The sequence below is a fragment of the Notechis scutatus genome, chromosome 1, assembly GCF_049901735.1.
Source record: "Notechis scutatus isolate UNSWTSFEM ecotype Mainland chromosome 1, rNotScu1.2, whole genome shotgun sequence".
Classification (NCBI taxonomy): domain Eukaryota; kingdom Metazoa; phylum Chordata; class Lepidosauria; order Squamata; family Elapidae; genus Notechis; species Notechis scutatus.
Window position 1 is genome coordinate 269,519,713 of NC_142009.1, and position 25,688 is coordinate 269,545,400.

At 35.7% G+C, this 25,688-nt stretch overlaps 1 protein-coding gene across 2 annotated transcripts; it reads left to right on the forward strand.

Annotated features, from left to right (window-relative positions):
• Window positions 1-950: 950 nt before the first annotated feature.
• On the forward strand, window positions 951-25,427 carry DDB2 (damage specific DNA binding protein 2). Of its 2 annotated transcripts, none has more exons than XM_026671223.2 (11): window positions 951-1,208; window positions 2,931-3,109; window positions 10,881-11,014; window positions 13,551-13,742; window positions 15,160-15,305; window positions 18,877-18,976; window positions 20,022-20,199; window positions 20,622-20,767; window positions 21,820-21,984; window positions 22,748-22,793; window positions 24,491-25,427. In XM_026671223.2, exons 3-11 carry the CDS (start codon window positions 10,904-10,906, stop codon window positions 24,742-24,744), a joined length of 1,338 nt encoding a protein of 445 aa, XP_026527008.2. In that variant the 5' UTR covers window positions 951-1,208; window positions 2,931-3,109; window positions 10,881-10,903; the 3' UTR covers window positions 24,745-25,427. The 2 variants fall into 2 exon arrangements, with proteins under 2 accessions (XP_026527008.2, XP_087807531.1); XM_087951405.1 differs by having other exon boundaries at window positions 961-1,208; window positions 2,931-3,104; window positions 10,877-11,014.
• Window positions 25,428-25,688: the final 261 nt, after the last annotated feature.

Here is a 25,688-nt window from a genome sequence, read left to right on the forward strand (position 1 = left end):
CAGTGTTTATACTCTTGATGTGCCTGTCATACTCCTATGTTTGTGAGTATCATTTTATTTCTGATTTATGGATCTATTAAAAAGGTTTTACACGAGGAGGTGGCGCCCGCTGTTTTTCTTCTTTTCTTCTACAGTGTGTTGCCAGAGTCCCTCTGGGTTGTGGGCTGCCTGCCTGTGTTCCTGAGAAGCATCTACCCGTCCATAGGGTCCACTTGGAGTGTTGCTTGCGCTGAGGAGGAGAGGAGTGTGTTGTCTTTAGTGAATTACGTTTAATAAACTTGCACTGTTTTATGTTTACTGTACATGTTTGATAACATACAGCCTGCATGTCATAAGCATTTGAATATAAATTAACATGTTGAAATCAAATCTGAGGTTCTTTTACCTTTTATTTGGTGTGTGGAAGGTGTGCGGAAGAGGGGGTAGTCTTATACGCGAGTATATAACAAACTCTATATTTTGAGTGGAAATGTTGGGGGGTCGTCTTATACGCCCAGTCGTCTTATACGCCGGCAAATACGGTAAATCAGTTAAATTAACCACCAATGGTTCAGCAGGTCATCAGAGGTGCCACCTCCCCTCAACCTAAGGGTGAGAGAATTGCTGTTATAACTTGCTTAGGGAATTGGCAATTATTATTTTTTCTTTCTATGAGAAAAGGATTGAAAGGACTTATTTTTCTTCTATTTCAATTGTTTGGTCTGTGGTCTAAACTCCAGTTCGAGGTACCCCCTCTTCTCACTCTCTGTGGAGAGTTCAAGCGAAAGGGTGCTTTTTTAAGAGGCAACTGGACTTAAGTTTTTCCTTGAAGACTTCCAGGAAAAAATAAAGAAAGTCCATTTGCCTCTTGAAAAAGCACCTTTGGAGCACCCATGACCAGGATGACTGAGAATCTCCATAGACTTTTTCACTTTGCCTTTCCTGGACCGCGGTCCATTCCTTGCGGCGCCCCCTATCGGCGAGTGGGAAGAGCACGTTCCTTGGTGGATGAGGCCCGTCGCTCGGTTTCTAGGCCTGGGCGGAACCCAAACGGGTTTCCCGCGTAAACCTGTTTTCGTTCTCGCTCGGTCGCTCCTCCTCCTCGCCAGATTATGAAACTTTCCGAGGAGAGAGATTTCGGGAGCCAAGTCCCTGAGTGGGGGTTGCCTATCCCGGCGAGCCTCTGCATCGCTACGGGGGAACGTGCAAGCTAGGTCGCGAGACTCCAGGTGAGGAGGGGGTTTTTCCTCCGCACCCGCCCAGTGCTCTTGACGGTGCAGCTGCTCTCCAGCCTGACCCAGAGTCTCGTGCCTTGGAGAGAGGGTTTATTTGCTTTGGGCACGTGTAGCCTTTGCCTTGCAGCTGGGCGTCCTGCTAATGCCGATGGCCGGCTTCTCTGTCCGCTTTGCGTCTCTGAATGGGCTTTGCTTTTCCGAGTAGTCAGCCCTTGAGTATATCAGAAGGGGGAAGTTTCGGGTGCCTAAAAATAAAGTCTTGGGTAGGAGAGAGAAAGTATTCCAGACGGATTCTGCTCCTTGCTCGATGCTGATGGCAGAACATGCCGTTATTTGTGTGTGGAAATGTGTGGGGGCGGGAGAGAAAGAGAATCCCAAAGCTGCGTTTTAGCCTCCCAAAACTGAAGCAGGTTAGATGTAGCGAACTTATCCTAAAGACCTAAACCCAGGCAGGAAGGCAGTCTGGATGTCAAACTTGAATTCCTTAGCTGCAGGGGAGCCTTCACACAGGTTCTCTCGCCTGTACAAACAGAGATACTAGCATAAATGAGGACGTGCCAAAAAACAAACTATTATCATCAGAAGTCTTTTTTCTCTTAAGAAAATGCTGCATGGTAGAAGAGGAGGTAACGTGATGTATCAGTTCGGCTTGTGGTGGCTTTCTGAATGTTTTAAAATTTCGGCAGAACTTCTGTTATGTTGAAGAATCTGACATGGAAAGAAAATATAAAAATCACTGAGCTGGTGATTACTGACAAACCTTTAGGATGTGGTTAGAAACATTTCTGTAAGAAATCTAAATTGCATATGTCAATATGCTCCTGTTTTGAATGCATTGTTGTAGCTTTTTTCTAATCTGGTGCCCTCCAGGTTGTCTGTACAACTTCCATAATGTTGAACATAAAACCCTGTATATATAATATTGACTGTGCTGATAGGTTTTGTAGTCTTGCACATCCAGAGTTCACTGAGTTGAGGAAGACTCATCTATTTACTGAACTGAACTGAGACACAATCCAGTTATTTACTAGGAGAAAGATGGCAATTATAAGACTGAGGAGAAGCCAGACCACCTTACTTGCATACATCTGAATCTGGGCTAGGATAATTAGATGCCACCTGTTTAAATTTTAGTAAATTGTCAATGCAGAATTATGCTTTAAATTGATCGTTTGCTTTTTGGTCTTTAAGAAAAGAAACAGTACAGGTGGATGTAAAGGCTAAGCTAGTAAAGTTGGAGATTAGGTAGAAATGAAGGCCATTAAAGACAGTGGAGTTTACTTTTAAGTAAAAATCGCATTTGTAATTCAGAGTGATAAGACTGAACAAATGTCTTGTCTTCTACTTTCTCTGCTTTAATGTATGTAAAGCTGCACCATAATTAGATGGGGTATTTAATGCAAAGTTATCTAGTTTTTCCTCTAGTATAGAATAAGAACAATTTGGAAATAAGTAGCAAATAAGAGGCTTTCTGTGGAATACCTTTAGAGACTGCCAGAAGTTGAAAGTAAATTGGCATGGATTAGCCAGGGCCTGAATGTGATGTATGTTGGAAGGCCACATAAGAGGCCTTGAATACCAGGATGGAAGAAATACTGAATATAAATGTAATAAAACAAAAAATAAATAAATAATGTGTAGTAGCAGAGAAACATGACTTCAAAAAGATCAAATGCTTAGTTTTCTGATTCCTCCTAATACATTGATTTTTTTCAGTTGAACAAAATGGGTTCTAGGAAGCAGTCAAAGGATGAGCATCTGAAACCATGTGAGCATCAATCAGAAAAAGCGTCAAAATCATCTGGAAAAAGGAAGCGAGACCATGGAGAACTGGATAATGAGTTACAAGCAAAAAAACTATTTGTGAGGAAAACCAAACAACTGCAAAAAAACAGGTAACCAGTGCCATAGCCCTTTTTTATATCAGGGACTGCAAAAATGGTCACGTAAATGATTGAGTAATTATTTGGCAAACTGAAATTCATCACATTGAGATAAAGAATGTACTGATTGAGTTGCTGCCCTGTACAGAAGAACTTGTTGCTTCTAATTAATTTGCTTGAGAGGTATATTTATTTTTTCAATACTATTTTTATTCTACATCTTACAAATTTCAACTAGTTCTTCAAAAAGCACTTCTAGGCTGAATGAAAACAAAGTAGCTGATGCAATGGTGACTTCTAGGTGATCTAGAGGCAGTGATTTTTCAGAGAAGATAGTATAATTCTGTTTTCCTGTCTTTTGAGGCTTGTTTTCATTTATAAAAACATGATTTAATAACATTTTTTCATACTTCATTCACACATTCATCTATTGAGTCCTTAGTTCTGCCACCATAAAAATATTGTTTTCTTCCTTAAGGTTGCAGGATTTAGAGACAGACTCAAGATATGTAAATACTTTTAAGCACTATCAAATTAAAAGCGGTGACCAGTAGTGGCTGGACATTTCATTTTTCAATCCTCTGGTCAGGCTTATCTGCTGATATCTCCCTGAAAAATAGAGTAGCATTGTGATTTATTTTTCTCAGAATTTCATAATAACAGACTGCTTGCAGGAGTATAAGTGCTTTAATTGTAGCGCAAAGTTGAAATAATAGAGACCATCCCTTCCCAAATAGCCTCCAGAACAGAATAGAGGAGAATTTGTTGTTTATGTAAAAAAGTTTACCTCCCTTGTTGAATTCAGTTTATTGACTCCAACATATTATTTTCAAAATTGGGTTGAGGAAGAGGAGCCCAAAGTCTAGATTATGAAAGATAGAAGCATACAGCCAGCTTTTCCTTTTATATTTTTTTTTCCAGCAATGTAATTGGCAGATGATTCTTTTCCCCACAGGGTGAAATGCAGAAGAGATCAGACCAGGCAAATCAACTAATCACTTTGCACATGCAAAATTAGGATAGCTTCTTTGTCAGTGAGTCAGAACAGATGAAATAGAGGCAAGATAGGGATGGGCAGAAAATTTCATGCCAGTGTACTTTTTTGTTGATTCAAGCGTGGGTGGTACTCATTCAGCAGCAGGGAAAAATAGTTACAACCTAGCCGTCTCTATCTTTTCTACTTTATGGATAAATGTTGAAACATAAAATAATTTAACAATTTAGTTAATGTACCTAATCACAGACAAGCTAGCTTATTTTAGCCTAGCCTGTTGTACAGGGGTCAGTTTGTATTGTCAGTTTATTGTTCAATATATTGTGCCAACCCAGAAATGGGTTGAATAAATGAATTGCAGATCAATCCCTCATGTGCTTCCCTTAGCTTAACTTTGGCATAATCTGTCATCTAAATCCAAACAGAAGTGTTAGCATCCTTAAGTTACCTTATGACCTCCTGACAAAGAAGGTACAAAAATGAATGTTGGGTGGGGATGGATAACACCTGTGCTGGTCCCAACATATTTTCATCATCATAATTGATTGTGTCCCATCAAGTTGTTGTTGCCTCTGACAACAATGAAGGGGATGAAATAAAGAGATCAGGAATAAATGACCTCAGTTTTCCTTTATCTCATGTGTGGGTGGCTTTAGCAATAACGAAGCCATTTTTTATTGCTAAAACACTTTAAAATGTCTTAAAAATTAGCTAGGTAGTCTCTGTAAAGGTGAGTGAGGCATCATTCCACTTGAACCTTTTTTTAAAAAAGTTCTTTGCGCCACTCCAAAATTAGTTTTATCTGTATATGAACTTGCAGAGTCTCAGTTGATTAGAGATAATTTATCTCCTGCTCTCCTGCTGTGCATTCTAAATCACATTCAACATGTGTATTCTCTTGATAAGCTGTACCTCTGTGGGCGAAATGGTCCCTATCCCCACTCTGTGGCAGTTCTTACATCATTCTGCTTCCCAGTTTCTGTATTAATTCAGCCTTTTCTTTCTTTATAAACCATAACAACGGAGAGTTCATTATTTCTAATGAAATAAAACCAGGGAAAGGAAAGCACAGTTTATATGTCATGTTTGTAGTCTAGTTGGTCACAAGAGAGAGAGTGCTGAAGGGTCTACATATTCATAGCACTTTAAAGTTAATGGGGTTAAGTTAACGGTTGTAGAATAAAATTTCTTGAATAAACTATTTTCAAGGCTCTAAATACTGTCATTTAGAATAATGTGTGAATAATGACAATATGCTCCTGTTTAAGACCCAAACCTGTTCTGACTTTAGAAATAGGAGTATACTCATTAATGTGAAAAATGAATAATGAAAAGTGTTATTGAATGAGTGAAAGTAAAGAGTGATGCTAAGCCCTGTTTGTATTGTATAATACAAACTTTTGGTAGATAATTTTTCTCACTGCCCTTTGCTTCTACAAGTACTGTGCCACATAAATGTATTTTTAATTGTTTCATTTGATCTGCTTCTTGTTATTTAATTTAACAAATTGTCAGATGTTGCATATCCTATTATTTTGAAGATGATTAGTATTGTCATGGACAAGGTTACATTGCATATTTTCTGATGCAGGTAACATCTAATCCTTGTCCTTGAAATGCAAATCTGTGCATCCATCTTTGTTCATCCTGATGTCTCAATGGCTCCAAAGACCTTTGGTATTGCGGGTGGTTGGTACTGTGAAAAGCTTTATCTAAAATCAGTTGCTGTGGTGATGGGGGAGTGGAGGTGACATTCCACACACACCCCACACCTGTACTGTGGGATGCCTGCAGAATTTGGTGCTCTGTCCACTCCTATTCAATATGTACACGAGACCACTGAATAACCTCATCCATTACCATGGGTTGAGGTTGTCATCAGTGTTCCCTAGTGAATTAAGCAATGTTGTGGGCATCTTATCCCAGTGCCTGGAGGCTGTGAGGGTCTGGATGAAGAACAATAGGTTTCAATTGAACCCTAGCAATACTGAGTGGCTTTGGGACTTGGGACATACTAGTTTTAGGATTATGCCTTCTTTAGTGATAGATGGGCTTGATCTGCCCAGCAGACCTGGGAATCTTTCTATACACACTCCTGTTCAAAGAGCAGGTGACAGTTGTGAGTGGCAGAGCCTCTGCGCAGCTTGTATTGTGCACCAGTTGCACTCATTCCCAAATTGGGAAGCTCTGCTTATGATCATGCATGTCCTAGTCACCTCTCAGTGGGACTACTATAGTGTGCTCCATAGAGGGCTTCCCTTGAAAAGTATCTAGAAGCTTCAGCTGGTGCAAAATGCCGTGGTTCGGGCAATTATGTATACCTTTAGAATGGCAAATGTTACACTTCTGGTCCACGAGCTTCATTGGTTGCCGGTTTACTTCTGGATCCAGTTCAAAGTGCTGCTTTGACCATTAAAGTCCTTCATGTCATGAGCCCAGGTTATTTGAGTGACTGTTGCTCCTTGATTACAACTGTTCATCCCATCAGAACTGGCAAAAGAGTTATACTATAGTGCCGTCTGCTAGGCAGCTACATTTAGCTGGACCCAGGCAGTTAGCCTTTTTTGCCGTGGCGCCTGCCCTATGGAACATCCTCCTTCCCCCACTCCAAAATGAGGCTGGATCCATCCCTGTTGATTTTCCAGAAGTCCCTCAAAACCTCTAGGGCAGAGGTCTCCAAACTTGGCAACTTTAAGACTTGTGGACTTCAACTCCCAGAATTCTCCAGCCAGCTGGTTAGAGAATTCTGGGAGTTGAAGTCCACAAGTCTTAAAGTTGCCAAGTTTGGAGACCCCTGCTCTAGGGGACCAGCAGGGTACTGAGGTGATTCCATTGTTGTTCTCTTAACTTTTAACTGTGATTTTTATTTTTTTCTGCATAATTGTTTTCTATTTTTTTTATTATTTTAATAGTTTTTATTATGCATTGCCCAGAGTCACTTTTTCACAAGTGGGTGACTATGTATATTTGATTAATAAGTAAATAAAAGTATCTAGGGATTAAATATAAAAAGTGGAGCTAACTATGACAAACAAAACAAACTAAACTCAAACCTCTACAGCTGAATTGCTCAGCAAAATTCTCTCTAGGCAACAGTCTCTTAGGCTTTTTCATGAAGTGTCAGCGGATTTGTTTGTTAAAATCACACTGCTAGAAACTCCGTGCATTTTATGTAAGCTATAGAACAAACTGGAATATTCTGTTCCAGAAGGAATATCCTGTTTTTATGTTTCTCAATATATATACAATTAGGATGTATACTTGTCGTAGTGAATGTGACATAATTGAATAAGTGAATAAAAAGGTTGCAATTGAATGCACACCTTCAGTGTGATATGGCTGACAAAAACACAAGTGCAATAAAATTGTACATTATTCTGCTTTCTCACACCATCTTGATTATTGTGTCCAGTTTTGGGCTCTAGCTTTAAGAAGCATTCAGAGATACTGAAACACATTCAAAGAAGTACACTGAGGATGATTCATGGATTAGAAATTTAAGTACTATAAAGAGAGATTGAAGGAGGTAGGTATATTTTGCCTCAGGAAAAGTTGACTCTGGGAATATAGTAACACACTGAAGAAATATGACAGGATTTCATACAAAAAGCCATTTTTTTAATCATACCAGACTGCAGGATTTCTAACTGATCCAAAGCAATGCACCCTTATCTTTGTGGCCAGATAGACAGAATCTACAGTTTTAAAACAGTAAATTGAAACAAATCCAAAATTCAGATGTGGCAGAAATCTACAGTGCAGAATTACAGTTCATAAACATTTTAAAATTAGAGTTAGTAAAAACCTATTTTTAGATATGGAGTTATTTTAAATATTGATGTATCAAGGCTTAATCTACCAGTCCTCTAATGAAGAAATTAAATGTAATTTTCAGTAAGAAGCATAGTGTATTCTAGCAGTGGGTATCAAATATATATATATATATAGAGAGAGCTACATATAAGGCTTTGTGATACTTAGCAGAAAATCAACTAACACAAAAGGAAAGTCATTATTTAAAAATGGTTTCATTCTATGATGAAACATCTTCCAAAATTGTTAAACTATGTAACATTGCCACTGCATATTAGAAGAATGATCTAATCTGACTATAGCATTTTAGTTGTTTTTAATACATATTTTGATTAGCAATAAAAATATTGAGAGTACCAACAAAATACCTTTTTCTGAGTATATTCACAGTAAATTTAATACTTTTATTGATATTCCCATAGTTGCATATTAAGTTTCCTGCTGCTTAATTTCTATATTTAATCATAGAACTTTTGACCTTTTCATTTTCTAAACCATTTCATTAATCATACACACATACACACACACACACACAGGCTCCAATAGATTTTTCAATTCTGTGCTATATACATTTCAAATTCAAACTCCTACCCTGTTTCTCCAACAATACGGCCTCCCCCAATAGGAAGTCCCAGCATGTTTTACGGTAATTATATCACTTATTTTTGTAGTTCCTTTGGGATTATACTACTTATAATTATGCCTTTCTGACTGTTCCAAATAGAAACTTAAAGAATTTTTAATGAACGTTAATTCTTGATTTCTATATAAATTATTTCTTTATTGATAAAATATTTTGCTTATTTGCCTTCATGAAAATAAATAGTTTGCTATTGGGATAAGAGGTAATAAAGGGTCTATTTTTCTTTTAAATCTGCCCCCTATTTTTAATAGAGTATAATTGAATGCCTGTTATGCAATGAACATTACTTTTTGTAGCAAACCTGGATATGTGCAAGCCTCTTGAAAGTTCTACTTCTTCCACAGAAATATTCAACTGCATGGTGATCAAATTTAACAGTTTGATAATAAGGAAGTCCTCAATTTACAACAGTTCATTTAGTGACCGTTCAGAGTTACAACGGCACTGAAAAAAGTGGCTTATGACTTTTTCACACTTATGACCGTTGCAGCATCCCCGTAGTCATGTGATCAAGATTCAGATGCTTGGCAAATGGCTCATATTTATAATGGTTGCAGTGTCCCGGGGTCATGTGATTACCTTTTGCGACCTTCTGACAAGCAAAGCCAATGGGGGAAGCCAGATTCACCTAACAACCATGTTACTTACTCAATAATTGCAATGATTCAACTGTGGCAAGAAAGGTTGTAAATTGGAGCAAAGCTCACTTAACAAAAGTCTCACTGAACAGGGGCACACTTGTACTTATTATCTTGTAAACAATTGACAAATCAAATAAATAAATAAATAAAAATAAATAAACAACAGAAATTTTGGGCTCAATTATGATTGTGAGTCGAGGAACTGTATCTGTATAACTTAAAAGTTTGATATAGCCAATCCATCTTGTTGTTTTCCATATTGTAGAATCCTAAATTTAATTCTTTGCCTTTTTAAAACTCAAATTATGCTACTCATTTGCTTTAGAATCATTGAAGGAGCCAAACAGAACAGGATACCAATCAACTGTTGGTTTCAGTGCTCCCTCTTTGGCAAGCTAGAGGGAGTACAGACCAGTTCAGAAATAAATAAGAAAAAAAACTTGCAATACCGTACATTGGTACAAACATGTTACTGATAGGGCATGTGTGCATATTCATTTGTGGAACATGTGCAAGCAGCTTCACTTTAAATTTCTGTGCCTTGTCTTCCTGGTAGAGCAGATAAAGAAGCTGTCCTGTTAGCTGTCAAACCTTTATTTATTTATACAATTTAGAGCCTGCCCAACTCACAATAAGTCTGGGCAGGTTGTTTATACTTAAAAATCAAGAAACAAGAACAAAACATAGATCATGCGTACAGAAGACAGACTTAATCCTACAGTGGCTCAATTTTTCGAAGTCATCAAATATTTTGATTAATACATTTTTAAACAGACATACATAAAATAAAAATAATTCCCCATTCACAAAAACAAATGAAAAAAATTACATCTATATCCCAAGTTATCTATATATCCCAGCTATATTCCAAGTTCACTTGATTTTGTAAGCATTAAAAAAAAGTTTTCAGTGTTGACCCAACCTGTCCAAATTTTTTTTCCAAAGGAAACATAATGTCATTTTTTTTTTACAGAATCTTTACTTTTCTCAAAAATTGCTAAATTACATCTCTGAAATCCAGTCCTTGCAGTTATAGTATATTCCTACCTCCTAAACATTATTCTTTTTTAACTTTTGTGACAGCATGAACAAAAACCATCTTTATTCCAAACTTAATAAATTCGACCTATTTGGTACATAATTCAATACAATATGCCTGCCTTTTAAAAAATGGAGTTTTCTCAATAATTCTGTCAATTTAGTGTATAACATTATTTCTAAAGGAGCATAAGGAAGAAATTGACCCTAGCAGCGGTCAGTAATTCCTTCCCCAAGATCAAAATTTTTCAGTTCCCTCAATTTGCTAACGGAATAAAAAAATAGTTAATTGAATATTGCCATCCCCATTTAACATTCTGTGAATTTTTTTGTGCGATTACTATTTTAGAAAAAATGCTTATGTCTTATCCTGTGCATTCTTAAAATTTTAAACATCTGCTTTTTACTAGATCTTTATATGGTCTACTAGCCATTTTACGTTGTTTGTATTAGCATGCTAATGAAACTATACTTTTACAACTACCAATGCATTAAATAACCATTTTTATTCTAGTTCTGTCTTCCTCCTCAACTGTTTTGAATTTATATCTGGTTGGTAGTCCTTAATATGTAAGTACAAAAAAATAAACTCTGAAGTCTTCCTATACTAACTAAGCAAGTAATAATATACCCATTTTTGTTGTTTGGGGACAGGACAAGCTTGCTTTGGTGGCTTCATGGTTCGAAATTCAAGAGTTGCCTTCCATCCATGGGAAATACAAAAGAATATTGTCCACTATGTTTATCAAAATATGGTGGGTGGCACTATTGGAGCACAGCTTAAGAAGGTAAAAGTAACAAAATGAAAAAACACTTGACAGTTAATTATAATTGGTATGTTTTGTCCTGAGGAATCTTTTTACAAAGATATTATTTTACTTTGCTGGAAAATTTTCAAACACGTATCCAATAATTTTCCAGTTCTTTTCTTTCTGTTTTTCAATACTCAGTGTTTCATTGGCTTTAAAAATACACTGTATAAAAAGCTTATAAATGGTCCAATTGCAACTTAGTAAATCTAAAAAGATAATATGTTTTCTTACTCTGTTTTAGGGCATATATTTTCCATGTTTCTTTACCTTCTAATTTAACTTTTGTAGGTTGTAATTGTAGATCTTTTTCTGCCAGGAGTCAATAGACTGTTACCTTACCATGAATAATAAATACTTTAAATATATTCCAAATGATTCCCAAATTAACTGAACTTTTATTTGAAAATCTATATATTTATTGTTTTGCTGTTCCTATGAATCTTCCAGGAGAAAAGTATTAAAATATTAACTCTGATAGTTGAGATATTTTTGTCCAAATTCAATGACACTAATATGGGCATATAATTAGAAATTGTACAGTTAACTATTGAACCTGATATTAAAAATTATCTGAGTTTACACATTTAAATAGGCCACTGAATTGAATCCCTGGATGGTATTCAAAGGATGTAACTTCCAGTTCATTTTTCTCCAAACTAATAATGGATCAATAATTTGATTGATTTAATAATTTGATTGAATAATTTGATTGAATAATTTGATTGATTTCTTTACACTATATGTATACATATGGAAGATGGCTTGATGTTTTTATGTTCTGTTGTTTTTAAAAACCAATAAAAACTTTTTTAAAAAAATAATTAAATCATAGTTATGTGGTCCACCTGAAATCCAAGAAACTAACATTAGTAATTGTGTAAAATATTCAGTAAAATACAATATTCTTATACAACAAAAATAATTCAACTGATATTTGCAGAGTTGAACTGTTGCTGTTTTGTAACGAGCAGATGTACACGGGAACTAGATGCCTCATCCTTCTCCGAACCACATTCTCCGGAATAGTTTCTGTAACTTTTTTTAATGTTTTAAAATTAGGCAGCTCTGTTAGCTGGTTAAAAAGATGTCTAATCTGTCTTCTTTTCATCTGCCATGACTTGGATTCAAACCGAGGTTGCTGCAGCCACAATACTAACCACGCTATATGATCACGCTATACTGGAACTAATGATCTCTATGTTTGATGACTAAATTTGCGTAGTCACCAAATATTTTGTTCAACTATAAAATTAGAAATTTTCACTAAAATTTCTATTTCTTTGGCAGATTTTGAATTTCCATTTATTTAATTGATTTGATCCCTTTCTTTGCTAAAATGATTCTTCCTCATCTGGAGCATTATATATTACATGTAAAAGAATCCACCCTCATCAATTTCAATGTATACAAATATTTTTCCTTTTAAGCATGCTCCTCAGCTCTTTAATGTTCCATGACTCAAATATATTTGTAATTTAAAAAAATACAAAAAAGTATGTGTAGTGATGACTAGACTAGCTCCAAGTCTCAATTGCAAATAACAATAACCAGCATTAAAAAAAATAAACCTTCTTAAAGTATGATTCATTAGTATTGAAAAAACATCTTGTCAATAGATAATTTATTAAAAACAATTGTTTATTCAACACATTTGAATCAGGAGGAAAAGAAAAGGAACCCAATGTATCTAACAAATATGCTATTAAAACTACTGCCAAAACTAAGAAGAATATTAAGAATATTAAATATGAAATAATTAATTAAAGTAAAAATAATATACAATTAAAATAAAACCATAAAAAGCCTTTTGGATATTTGGAGAGCCAGTGAAGACATTCCAAGAATTCAGACATTCTGTAATTTATTGGACCATCAATTTTCCAAATCAGTTAATGATTTCTGAATGGACTGGAATAATAGTGTGCATGAGTAGCCATCTGTTGTTTGAAATAATTAATAGCCATTTCTGAAATATAAAATTTCATAATGCCTGTCCAATCTAATATATTGTAGAATATACAAGATTACATGTAAAGACTAATGTCTAAATGGCGCATAATAGACCTCTTATTAGATTCAGCCAAGTCTGAAATAGATCCGAACAAAATTTTATAGCATCTCTTCAAGTCACTTGTGCTCTGGGTAAGATAATTTGAGTAGCATTTTTTCCCTGCTTTCTTGACCTTGAATATGATCTAAGGTATCTTAGGAAGCACCAGATACTTATACTTACAATGGCACTTAAAACCTTGTGAACCCTTTTGAATGTTCAATAGTTCTGCATCATAAATATGACCTAAGCATGACATTATCTGCTTTCCATTAAAACTAGATAAAGAGTACCGGATTTGCTGTGTTTGTTCATTTATTGATTGAAGAAAATGAATCCAAAGGTACAATTGGGCAATTACGCAATTGTTCCTCCCGAGTGTACTTATGTATAAAAAGTCTGTGCATGCATCTGGGGACTGTGCATGCATCTGATCCTACTCTCTTACTCTCTTTGCAACAGTGTCTCCAGGTGCCCTTTGTACGTTCTCTCTACTGGTACCGTCTGTTCCAAACGGCAAGTCCCTTTGACAGAAGAATTACAGCTTTGGAATGGCATCCAATGCATCCCAGCACAGTCGCTGTGGGATCCAAGGGAGGAGACATCATCCTGTGGAATTATGAAGTGCTCAATAAAACATCTTTTATTAAAGGGGTAAGTTGAAGCAGTAAGGGCTGTTTTGTATTAACATGCTGATGAGAGCCATGAGTTATAATTAAATTGTTTTTGAAGAATCAGCGCTGTTTGTCTCCTTACTTTTGAAAGAACGGAAATGAGGTTGGAGGGATGGTTCAGAATTGGAAAATTATTAATTTAAAGTAGGAAATCTGTAATCTTTTTGGATCTAATTTTATTTTACTCTCATGGTCCATACACTGAAGTGCACTTAACTAAGATGGCCCAAATGGTGTCTTCCAACTCAATTCTTTGAATGAATGGGAGTGAGATTTTTTCATTTGCTTTATAAAGATGTTGTTTTAATATGAAACCTTGCGTCAACTGTGGTCACTTATAGACTTAGCTTTACAGTTATAATAGTTCTACAATATATCGTGATGTCTGTATATTGGATAAGAGGAAGATTTTTAAAAAAATGTTCCCAAATCTTTTTATGTGACCTTCTTTTATATTGTTTGGATGTATGTATGAATGTGAAGACAAGAGCGTTGCAGTCTTGTAAAACTTGAAAAAAAGTATCAAATATTAAAACTGAATCTCTGCACTAAGAGTATAAATCTAACGTTCCCCTTTCGTTTTTCTCAAATAAGTAAGAGAAGATAAACAAATAGAAATTGAACTTCGCATGTACCCAGCAGGTTATTGCTCCTGAAGAAGCTTTCTTGACCTAATTTCCATCTTTTTTTTTTATCCTCCATAAAAAAAAGTCCTCTGGCATATTTCACTGATCATATTTTCTCTCTCTCTTTTTTACTACTTACTGTAGACTTTTTCATTTGTTATGTATAAAGCTCATTAATATGTACCAGATTGCTTTATTTTCCCTGATTACGTTTAAAATTGACAGTATCCCTCAAAGTCTCATTCAGGTTATAATTTTTAAGAAACTGAAAAAAAAACAGCACTCAATATGATACAGTAAGAGGAATCTGGACTCTTGCCATGATGCAGATTATGTCAGAGTTAGCAATTGTTATTTTTCTAGTAACAGTTATTTAATATATGTAGCATTGGCCAGAAAAGCTGAAAATCCTTCCCGCATGAGTATGAATACAGGAAATAGGTACGAATAAATGGGGACAATAGGACAGGGACAGTAGGCACAATTGTGCACTTATGCACACCTCTTACAGACCTCTTAGGAATGGGGTGAAGTCAATAGTGGATAGCTTGAGGTTAAAGGAGTGGGGTTTAGAGGATGTAACAACAGAGTCAGATAGTGCATTCCAGGCATTGACCACTCTGTTGCTGAAGTCGTACTTTTTGCAATCAAGTTTGAGTTTGTATCTGTTGAGTTTGTATCTGTTGTGTGCTCTTGTATTGTTGAAGCTGAAGTAGTTATTGACTGGTAGGACAATCCTTCCTGATTTTTATTCATTTCTTTTAACTATAGATTGGAGCTGGAGGGGCCATCACAGGAATGAAGTTTAATCCTTTTAATCCAAGTGAGCTGTACACATCATCAGTTGCTGGAACTACTGCCTTGCAAGATTTTAGTGGCAACACAATCCGGGTCATGGCCAATAGTGATGACTGGGAGTAAGATGCACTCTACTTCTTTTCAGGGGTTTTTTTTTAAATCTAGAAGGCAGCATAACCTTAAGAAACAGTGAAGATAGGAATATTTTTCATTCTTCCACTCAACATTTGGGTGATTTATATTCCTGAGTCACTTTTTAGAGTGCTCGTTTTTCTAGTTCAGAAAGTAGCCTTTAAGGAGCCTAGGTAAAAAGATGAAACAAATTACTGAGTAAAACATTTTGAAAATCAGTAAAATAACAAAAGGAAGACTGACCAACAGACTGAATTAGAGATTTTCTTTGGTATAGATTTGCTTAGAACATGTAAGGTTTAGATTACCATAAAATATTAGAGTGAGTTTTTTAAAAATATATAGTTTGTATGAAAAAGCGTGTACAGCTAGAAAATATTGTACTTCATGGAAAATAGACTATTTTGACCCTAAGAGCACAAAGTAATGTATTTGTAAAGTATTTGTAGCCATGTAATGCTGCTACTGTTGAAAAATAAAGGTCTTTACTACTCTGTCTTGGGATTATTCTAGTTCTATAATATTTTAAATGTCTCTTAATAGTGAGATAAAGAATGACAGTGAGATATTAAATAGCACTAGTAAGGTCCAAATTGTTTCCAGCATTCTGAACTTGGAACAAAATGTTCTGAAGTTTTATCAGAATTATTTCGTTCCACATCATTTTGAATATTCTACAGTTGGCTTGATTTAGTAATTCATTTCAATTTCCCCCAAGCCATAGAAATTTGGAGAGAGGATTAAAACAGGAGTGACAAGAGTTGCTATTATAATTGGCCAGAGCCACTTTTGAAGGAGCAAGGAGGATACAAAAGAATAACTAGACATATATTTCAGAGAATAAGAGCTTGCTTTCAATATAAAAAGAGTACTGCCTTTTGGCACTGACATTTACTGTATTTTTATATTGTTGTCTGGAAGTTAGTTCATGTGTTGTAGTGTAATTTTGCAGTCTTATGTGTTCTTTGTATGTTGTCTTGTATAGACAAACATTAAAAGTAAGCATAGATACTTTACAGGTAGTATTGCTGCATTTTTGAGATTGCCAGATAGCAAAAATTTGGTTTAGTTCCAAGAAGCTCAAATACAAATTATGCATGAGATCAACACACACACACACACACACACATGAAAAAAGCTTCAATGAAACATCCAGAAAACCTGTTTGCTGCTGTTAAATTGTTTATGGGTTTCATTGATGTAAATCAGTTGTTATTTTTTTGCTAGATTCAGTTCTTTCGCTTTTTGTGCAGGTGCAGTTTTTACATAAATTATTCTTAGTGTTGCTTTTATTATTTGCTAAGAAAAAAATAGATGATTGTTTTGACTACACCTTCTGTAGATTGATGGTAAATTAGCATGTAGCATGGGCTACCATCTCACATACTTTTCTACCCACAGTGAAAAGCAAGGAAGTAAGGGCTTTGTTTCAAGTTTCTGTTGTTTCCAATGTCATACATGAAAAACATCTTGAGTTTTGTTCCATCAGAAGAGATGCCAATTGTTTGGATGGAATATTTTGAATAGGACTGTTTTGTTATAATCTAAAAAAATATATAAAATGTTCTGGATTTTTTTTTTAAAAAAACCTAGTAATTACTGCAATGCTTCTTTATAAAAGGACTAATTGGTGAGATGCAGTTATCTTGTTTTTTGAAATATTATGAAATAGTTTTGAAGATAATTCTGGACAGCTTTTCAGTATTTGTTGTACTTGCTTTGTAAAGTAAGTAAAATGCATTTAAATATATAGGGAATGAATTAGCTAGGACTACTCCCACTCTGGAAGATATTCAAAAGTTGAGTTCAGCTGTAATTTTCATTCTGGCCCATTCTTTTCTTTATTCCATTTTTTAAAATGGATGCAGTATATCATTTACAAGCTAAGAGTGATTCTTGGCCTTAAAAAGAATATGCACTCTTAATAATTTCTTTATTAAATTGTAACACTATTCTCATTCTTTCATGGTAAAATAGTTGTTTTCATCTGCTAATTTCATCCGTATTCCAGAAGGACTCCAGAGACCCTACCTATTTGATTTGGAAAACAATATGGCAACAGGGAGGGCATTCTTAGTTTGAGGCACGAGAAGCCTGTAGCCTCTGATATATGAGTCTGTAGTCATAAATTCCAAGTTTGGGGAATAAGGAAGAGAGAATTGCTATTCTAAGCTTTCTCTAACTTCTTTCATAGGTACTGTAAGGACAGTCTCTTAGAATTTGCTTAAACTATTTTCTGAGCATACAGGATGAAGTAACACGTTTCTGCTTCAGAATATAAGTGGCTAACTAATGAGTCGAAATTTAGTGTTGCTTTTCATTTTTGCAGATGAAGTAGTAAAGTATGTTGTGGGCATGAATACTTCAGCAATCTGCAGAAGAAAGCCTTAACAATCCAAGAAATCTCTCTGGGTACAAATCTCTGGGAAAGATTTAAGGAAACAAACAAAAACACCAATAGTGACTTTGCAGACTGGCCATGCTGCAATTTTGGTAGCAATTTATTATGGTAGAAAACTATTTTCTAGTTTGCATTTTCATTGTCTATTGCCTTGTGAATAAATACAAAGTTTACAAGGCCAATTCACATTCAAAATAATATTCAAAATAAATATTTGAAGGATAAGTACATGGACCTCATTTTTCTGAGCTTCATGGACTGTTAAATTTAGATTTTTTTCAACTATTTTGAATAATCAATGATGAAAAACTAGCAGCAATTTTACTTGCAACCTAAGTTGGGATTTGGTTTGAAGATGTTAAATTAATTTGGGTTGTTCTGTTTCATCAATTTGAATCTCCTCTATCCCACCTATAGATTATTCATTGCGGGTAGCCCTCGACGTATGACCACAATTGAGTCCAAAATTTATGTTGCTAAGTGAGACAATTGTTAAGTGAGTTTTGCTCCATTTCACAGCCTTTCTTGCCCTGGTTGTTAAGTGAATCACTGCAGTTGTTTAAATTAATAACACGGTTGTTAAGTGAATCTGGCTTCCCCATTGACTTTGCTTATCAGAAGGTCGCAAAAGGTGATCACGTGCCTTGGAGACACGTCATAAATATGAGTCAGTTGCCAAGTGTTTGAATTTCAATCATGTGACCATGAGGATACCGCAACGGTCGTAAGTGTGAAAAATGGTCATAAGCTACTTTTTTCAGTGCTGTTGTACCTTTGAACATCACTAAATGAATTGTTGTAAGTCGAGGACTACCTGTACATTTTAAATTAAAACCAGCTCTGTGGAAAATGCTTTAAGCATGAGTTTAATTTTTCCATGTGATGTCTTTAGAGATATACACCAGAGCCTTTGACTTCTATTACAGATTCTGTGTGACCTACCGTATATGATAAAACTTTCATTTTGTATGTTTTTGATATGAACTTCTCTTGGTAAATAACTCCAACCAATCCCGTATCAAAATAAGATCCTTCGGACTCAGTTCACTTGTGACTCAATCAATTATTTAAGTGCTTCTTTTTAAGTTATTGCTTCTTTTGTTTTCTTTGGTTGCATTTCTATTTGTTACAGAAAATAACTGTGATTTCTGTTTTAGTTTCTGGTATTGCAGTGTTGATGTATCAGCAACTCGTCGGACTGTAGTAACAGGAGATAATGTAGGGAACGTGATTTTGCTTAGTACTGAAGGTGAACAGGTTTGTATATTTTATTTTTTCCTTAACAAAAAAGAAATAAACCTAAGCCCTTTTTTATTTACCTAATATTCTTCCATTGAAATTTGACTGAACATCTTCTAACACAGGGGTCCCCAACCGCCGGTCCGCGGACGGTACCGAACGCGGAACAAGCCTTACCGGGCCGCTGGTTGCTGGCGCCGCCATCTTTTTGGTAAAAAAGCAATTTTTCGTCAAAAAGATGGCGGCGCCAGCGCTTCAGGTGAGCTTTTCGGGTAGAAAGCCATTTCTACCAAAAAGCTCACCAACGCTGCGCCGCCATTTTTGCGAAAAATCACTCGATGACGTCACCGGAAGTGATTTTCGTCAAAAAGATGGCGGCGCCCAGCTGACGCCGGAACCGCGCGGCGCCCAGCTGACGCCGGAACCGGGCACGCGGCGCCCAGCTGACGCCGGAACCGGGCGCGGCGTCAAAAGGTTGGGGATCCCTGTTCTAACACAATGTTTTAAAGGCTGTATGATGATATTGCACTGAGCTGCTACATGCAGCCCAATCATAATTTGGCATCTCGTACACAAGCTATGTTTCTCTTCTGCTGGGCAATCCTTTATGGCAATAAATGACACAATTTCTTCCCATGCTTGTTTTACTCAATCTGGGTGACTGACAGGGTAGTGAGAGGCCCTGTTTGTGTGTGTCAGTGGGTGGACATAAAATAAATAAATGAATGAATGAGCAGACTTCAGTTTTCAATAGGGTTGGGCAGATTCCTGCCTCTGATTGCATTATCTCTAGCCTCATCATGGAGCCATTGTGGATTGTTCATATAGTAAGACATATTTTGGGGGAGGCATCATCATATCAACAGTAGCGCAACTAAAGGTGGTTTCAATTTGCCTTCACATCAGGCCAGGAATAAAACGGCGATGTCATGAAGGCCATCTCTTAAAAACATTTATTGACACACTGGGATGTGAAGATGAGTTTTCTCTGCCTAATATCCATAGACCAGAATCTTGTGCTGTACAACAGCAAAACATTTGCCTTCTCTTATATCCGCTGTAGATATGGAATTTGAAGCTGCACAAAAAGAAAGTGACTCATGTGGAGTTTAATTCTCACTGTGATTGGCTGGTGGCTACGGCCTCTGTAGATCAGACAGTCAAAATCTGGGATCTGAGAAATATTAAGGATAAATCAAGTTGTCTTCATGTACTTCAGCATGACAAAGGTGTCAATGCAGGTAAGATACTTTTGTTCATCTTTTATTCACAGTGCCACTTACTCTCCTTTGCATTTATAGTTAACCCTGTATAGATTATACATTTCAAAGGATTGTTGGATAAAAATGAAATAACAGTAAAATTTAGCATTTGATTTTTATCTGAACTGATCATTCTATTATACTTTTTTATTTAGAACAGATCCGCTTCTTGCATTGTCAGTTTTCATACTCTGAAAAAAATTACTCAGGATATTAATATGGTTATATGATTGAAATGCATATGTTTCATAATGCTAAGGATATGGAAATATGCTCTATTATACTTGAACCTTTAGGAAATGCTGTAATAAGTATAATTTATTGGAAAATATTTTTTTAACCTGGTGTTAAAAAGCACTGTGACTTACATTTTGTGTGTGTGTGTGTGTGTTTTTCCGCAGCTTATTTCAGTCCAACAGATGGTGCTAAACTACTGAGTACAGATCAGCACAATGAAATCCGGGTTTATTCTTCCTCTGATTGGTCCAAACCACAGCATTCAATTTCGCATCCTCATAGACAGTTCCAGCATCTCACACCTATCAAGGTGACAGGAATATTAATTAGGAATCATTTCTGACAAAAGCATGTTTGTTTGTTTTTTTAAAAAAATCAGCCTACAATTGCCCTATAGAAATTGGAAATGTGATTGTCAAACAGGGACATTCATCTAGTAATCCAGTCATGGGATATTAAAAGCTACAAAAAAGTACATGCAGCCCACTGCCATTCCTTTTGTGGTTTCTAGAGTTCTATCGGAGTAAACGGGGTCCAAAATATGATTCCTATTTTACATTAGGAAGTTATGGAGGTATTTAAAAAGAGCTTTGAAAATGCTTAAGGTAGCAGTTTCAACCCTTAAAATCTCTCCTCTGAATGGACCTAGGACTTACCCTGAAACATGCATGAAAAGCTGATTGAGCCAAAAGAAATTGTGTCCATGATCTATATCATAGATTTTTTTAATGTGTTATTTTACTGCAAATGTGTGCAACAATATACTGTACAACTTTTGTGTCATAAAAAAGAGGCCAATGTAGTGTAAACCAAGTAAGGGGCAAAGAATTAACAGTGAATAAAATTAATCTTATTTTTTTTTTCTCATGTTCAGTTCTATCCAATTTTCATAGACTGCTTGGTCAAATTCCTGCAGTTTCCTTGGCAAGGTTTTTAAGAAGTGGTTTGCCATTGCCTCCTTCTTAGGACTGAGCGAAAGTGACAAGCCCAAGGCCTGGCTTTGTGCCTAGAGTGGGCCTAGAACCCACAGTCACCTGGTTCCTAGCTTGATGCCTTATCACTACACCAAACAGGGTCACTAATTTTAGAATAGATATAAGTATTTCCAACTAAAATGCATACTAGGTTTATGTAGTGTACTACATAACAATTTATACTCAGGCATCAGGTGTAGTACTAATAAAAATCCATTGGAATTCTGTTTTTACAACATGATCTCTTTTTGATATTGTGAGAGGAGGAGAAGCTGAAGCTGAGCCCCAGCATTTGGGAAAAAAGGCTAACACTTGTAGTTCAATTTCTGTGTGCTATATATAAAATTTGTATCAATGACTTTACTTACTCACATCTTCTGTATTGCAGGCAACATGGCATCCTCGTTACGACCTCATTGTGGTTGGTCGTTATCCAGATCCTAAGTTCCCAGGGTACACAGCAGATGAGCTGAGAACTGTTGACATATTTGACGGAAACAGTGGAGAGATGGTGTGCCAATTACATGATCCAAATGCATCAGGCATTATCGCTGTGAGTGTTGAGACCTAGTTTAGTTGCTGCTCTATCTGCCACAGGATCTGGGATTCAAAAAAAAGAAAGGACTGAGAATAAATCCCTCACTTTCCTACATGTTATCATTAATGCCTACTGTGCATTATAGTAGATAGAAGAATGTGTCTAAGTTTGGCTTCCTGCATGCTTCTTAGACTATTTTTTAAGATGGATAGGTGGAAATCTATAGCCTTCTAGGCATTACTGAATTTCAGCTTTCAGCAATCCAAGCTAGCATGGCCCGTGATGTGGCATAAGCAATGTCTATAGAGCTCCCTATTCCCACCTATTTTTCCTTTAAAGACCCAATGGAAATTTATCAGCAGAGTATGGATAACTGTAGTGGTCTGTATAATTGTGTTCTGGGAGTGGTTTCAAGTCGAAAGCTTCACCTCAGTTTTTGGTGCAGAAGAAATGTTTCAATTTCTGTTTCCAGAGATTTATGCTTTCAGTTTAGATTTCAGAAATATAATGAGCCAGGATTCCCAGTGAGTTTCTCGAATGAACTTTGAGAGTGAGGACTTTCTTTATCTCTGGCATCAGCTAGGGTGCTGAAACACAGAATAGCCAGGGAACAGGGCAGGAAGGAGGTTTTCCTATTCAATGCTTTGCTGACTTGTTCAGAATTTTCCACAATCATTGTTGGGCTTTTCTGTACTGTTCAGAATGTTCTGGTTTCTGTTTTGCTTGATAAGTAGACAGCTGACAAGCTTACAATGCATTATTGTGTGTACATTTGCAGCTCAATAAGTTTAACCCCATGGGCGACATCTTGGCTTCAGGAATGGGTAAGCAAGCAGTTTAATCTTTCATTTTTCGTGTAGTGGTTTGGTATTCTTCCCACTCAAACATTTGCTAAGTATAGGCTTAAACCTCTGACTTTATTTGTAACTACCTTATGTTTCATTACTTTTAAATACTTTATAAATCTTAGCAAGCAATAGCTGAAAATAATAAAGGATTAATACTTTAAAATTGTAAAAGGGTGTGCTCAAGGTAGGAAACATGTTGAACCTGTAATAAAATGCTACATTCTGGAATTCCATTGGCCTACTTTGGATTGATTATAGATTGACAGAAACAAAAACTAAAATGTTTTGGATGTTCTCAGTTTCAGTTTAAATGAAAACTGGAAGGATCCTGAAGGGATTTTATGAGGCAACTTATAAGGAAAAGCTTGAAGTTGCTCCCTTCTTCCTCTCTGACATCACCTACATGCTGCCCGGGCCATCCCTGATCTTTCAAATGTCTTTTCTCACCTGATGTTTATATATATATATATTATTGACCTTTACTTATTCTCACCCAAATCACTTTTGCCTGGAATATTTTCAGTTTGGTCATATTTTGAATAACCCAGCTCTACTTCATTCCATAATTGGAGCAAAACACCTGAAACACACTTATTTTTGTTTGGACATTGATCAACCAAAACCAGCTCTGTACCATCCATATATTGGTTTATGCATGATAATGTTTTAAGTATCCCTGATTAAGTAGCTTTAGTTGTACCGGTATATTGACATATATAGCATGAAAAAGAGTTGTTAACTTTTAAACAATCTAAGGCTGAAGTGAGAGATTGGGTTTTTTAATATATTTTTTTAACCTAACATAGTTATTTCAGCTACTTGAAAATGATAGCAAATAATATATAAAAGAAGAAAAGGGTTCAGTGCTTCTTTTGGCTGGAGATCCTCTTGATTTTTGTATATCATTAAAAATGTAATTAGTAAGAAAATGGGGCATTCAAAGGCACAGCGTTCCATCAATTGCCATGAATCAACAGGGTTTTGGTTATTTGTTGGGGTTTGTTTGGTCTAGTGGTTGCACCCAGCCACAGCTCATCTTGAAAAACTAAGAAGAATCCATCAGAAAATTACATAGCTAAACCATCCATGTTAAACCATTTTATATTATTGCCAAAAAGCTTGGATATATCTACCTATGGTAGTTACTAAGAGGTACTTATCTAGGAAAGAGAGAACTGCTGCCATCTGTTGACCTTTCAAATAATGTTCTAAAAAGGAAGGAGAAAATAAAATTTGATATTGAAGCATATATTTTTTTGAAACAAGAAAAAAAATCCAGTTTAACTACTTTGGGTCAAAAGATTTTTTACAAATTGGGAATATTTGCCTATAATTGATCCTTGAAAAAATGTTCTCACAAGGAATTTAGCTGCATAATTATGTTTATTTTTTAAAATAAGACAATAAAAATGAACCAAATAGAAAAAAAAAATAAGATTGAACTTTAATCTTCATAACTTAAAAGTATTACTCTTTGTTGGGTTGAGCAAGATAATTTGTTCATGATCTTCAGTTATCTAATTGTCAGAATTGTATTCCTCTAAAATCTCTGCAGAGTTGGTACCAAACACACAGCTTTAAAAACTGAGCCATGTCTGAGCTCTTGGCATATTAGGTGGTTTATAGGCTATCCAAGGCTGAATTCCTAAGAGTGTGATTCTGTTGTTTTACAGGCTTTAATATTCTGATATGGGACCGAGAAGTGATGGTTGGTAAGAAGCAGGAGGATCTCATGCAAGCTATGAAAGAGCAGAGAATTGGGCTTAAGAACGTACCCCACCAAAGAGGACAGAGGCAAAGGCAATCAAACACAGAAACAAACAAATTCAAAACTAAACTGCTGAGTCTTGAATTAGAGGAGACCAAAACTAAGGCTAAAGAATACACAGTGCGCACTAAGAGAAGAAAGGACCCGGAGGACTTATGAGTCAAGCTTGTGTCACTAGTGTTTGCTTGGAGCAAAGTTGGTGCTGCTGGCATAACGTGCGACATTGACTTCAGAAGAAGGAAGCCCTTTATAATAGACCATCTTCTTTGATGATGGAAATTATGTTACAGAACTGAGTCATCCATTATTATGGGCAAGGCATAAGGCATATACATGTGCATGTCCTTAAATGAGCTAAAAGGAATATTCTGTTGTGTGTACCTGAAGGCTTTTAATTGTTTTAAGGCACAAACATATGCTAACAATCCAGATTACAGTATATTTTCAGACCTAGCTGTTTTCTTTTTATAATACATTGAAAACAATCTATGTTTATCCTATGCTCACTAAAAATAAGAGCATTTTTGTTTTAAGGAGCAAAATAACTTGTTTGTTCTCAGACACAGGTATTTGTATTTTGTGAGATTGTAAAACTGTCTAGAACTTAAAAGATATATAGAGGTACAAAAAAGGCAACTAGCTATAGGTACCTTACTTTGCAACAATTATTGTGATTCACTTACTGTGTTCTTTTGTTTAAAAATATGTTTAATGTTTTTGTATCATAATTATTTTGTTATACAAAGAAGCTACATGCTTCTTGAAAAACATAATAGCTAGGACATAAGCCTGCTCAAGGAATATATCTGAGAAACTTAATAAAAATTGAATGAGTGACCAGAGTCTTATTTTGGGGAGTCGTGCTCCACACATTTTAACTTGTCCCTTCATTGTCTTTTATAAACCTGATACTGCTTTTTTTTTAAAAAAAAGAAGGATTTCAAGATTTGCATTCTACCGGTATACAATATATAAATGTATAGGAAAATAGAGCTCTTTATTAGCTTCAAAGACCTGTTAGAAATACATTAATTTTTATACATTGAATTGGAAGTGACAGTAAAGGTAATCTAATCATTGCCAATCCCTGCTTATTGCAGGAT

What these genes read in the sequence shown, in the direction of transcription:
- DDB2 (XM_087951405.1), top strand. Translation starts at nt 2,940, where the DNA reads ATGGGTTCTAGGAAGCAGTCAAAGGATGAGCATCTGAAACCATGTGAG. An exon ending in TGACAAAGGTGTCAATGCAG is followed by an intron (nt 20,200 to 20,621) that starts GTAAGATACTTT and finishes GTTTTTCCGCAG; the next exon opens with CTTATTTCAGTCCAACAGAT. An exon ending in AGCATCTCACACCTATCAAG is followed by an intron (nt 20,768 to 21,819) that starts GTGACAGGAATA and finishes TCTGTATTGCAG; the next exon opens with GCAACATGGCATCCTCGTTA.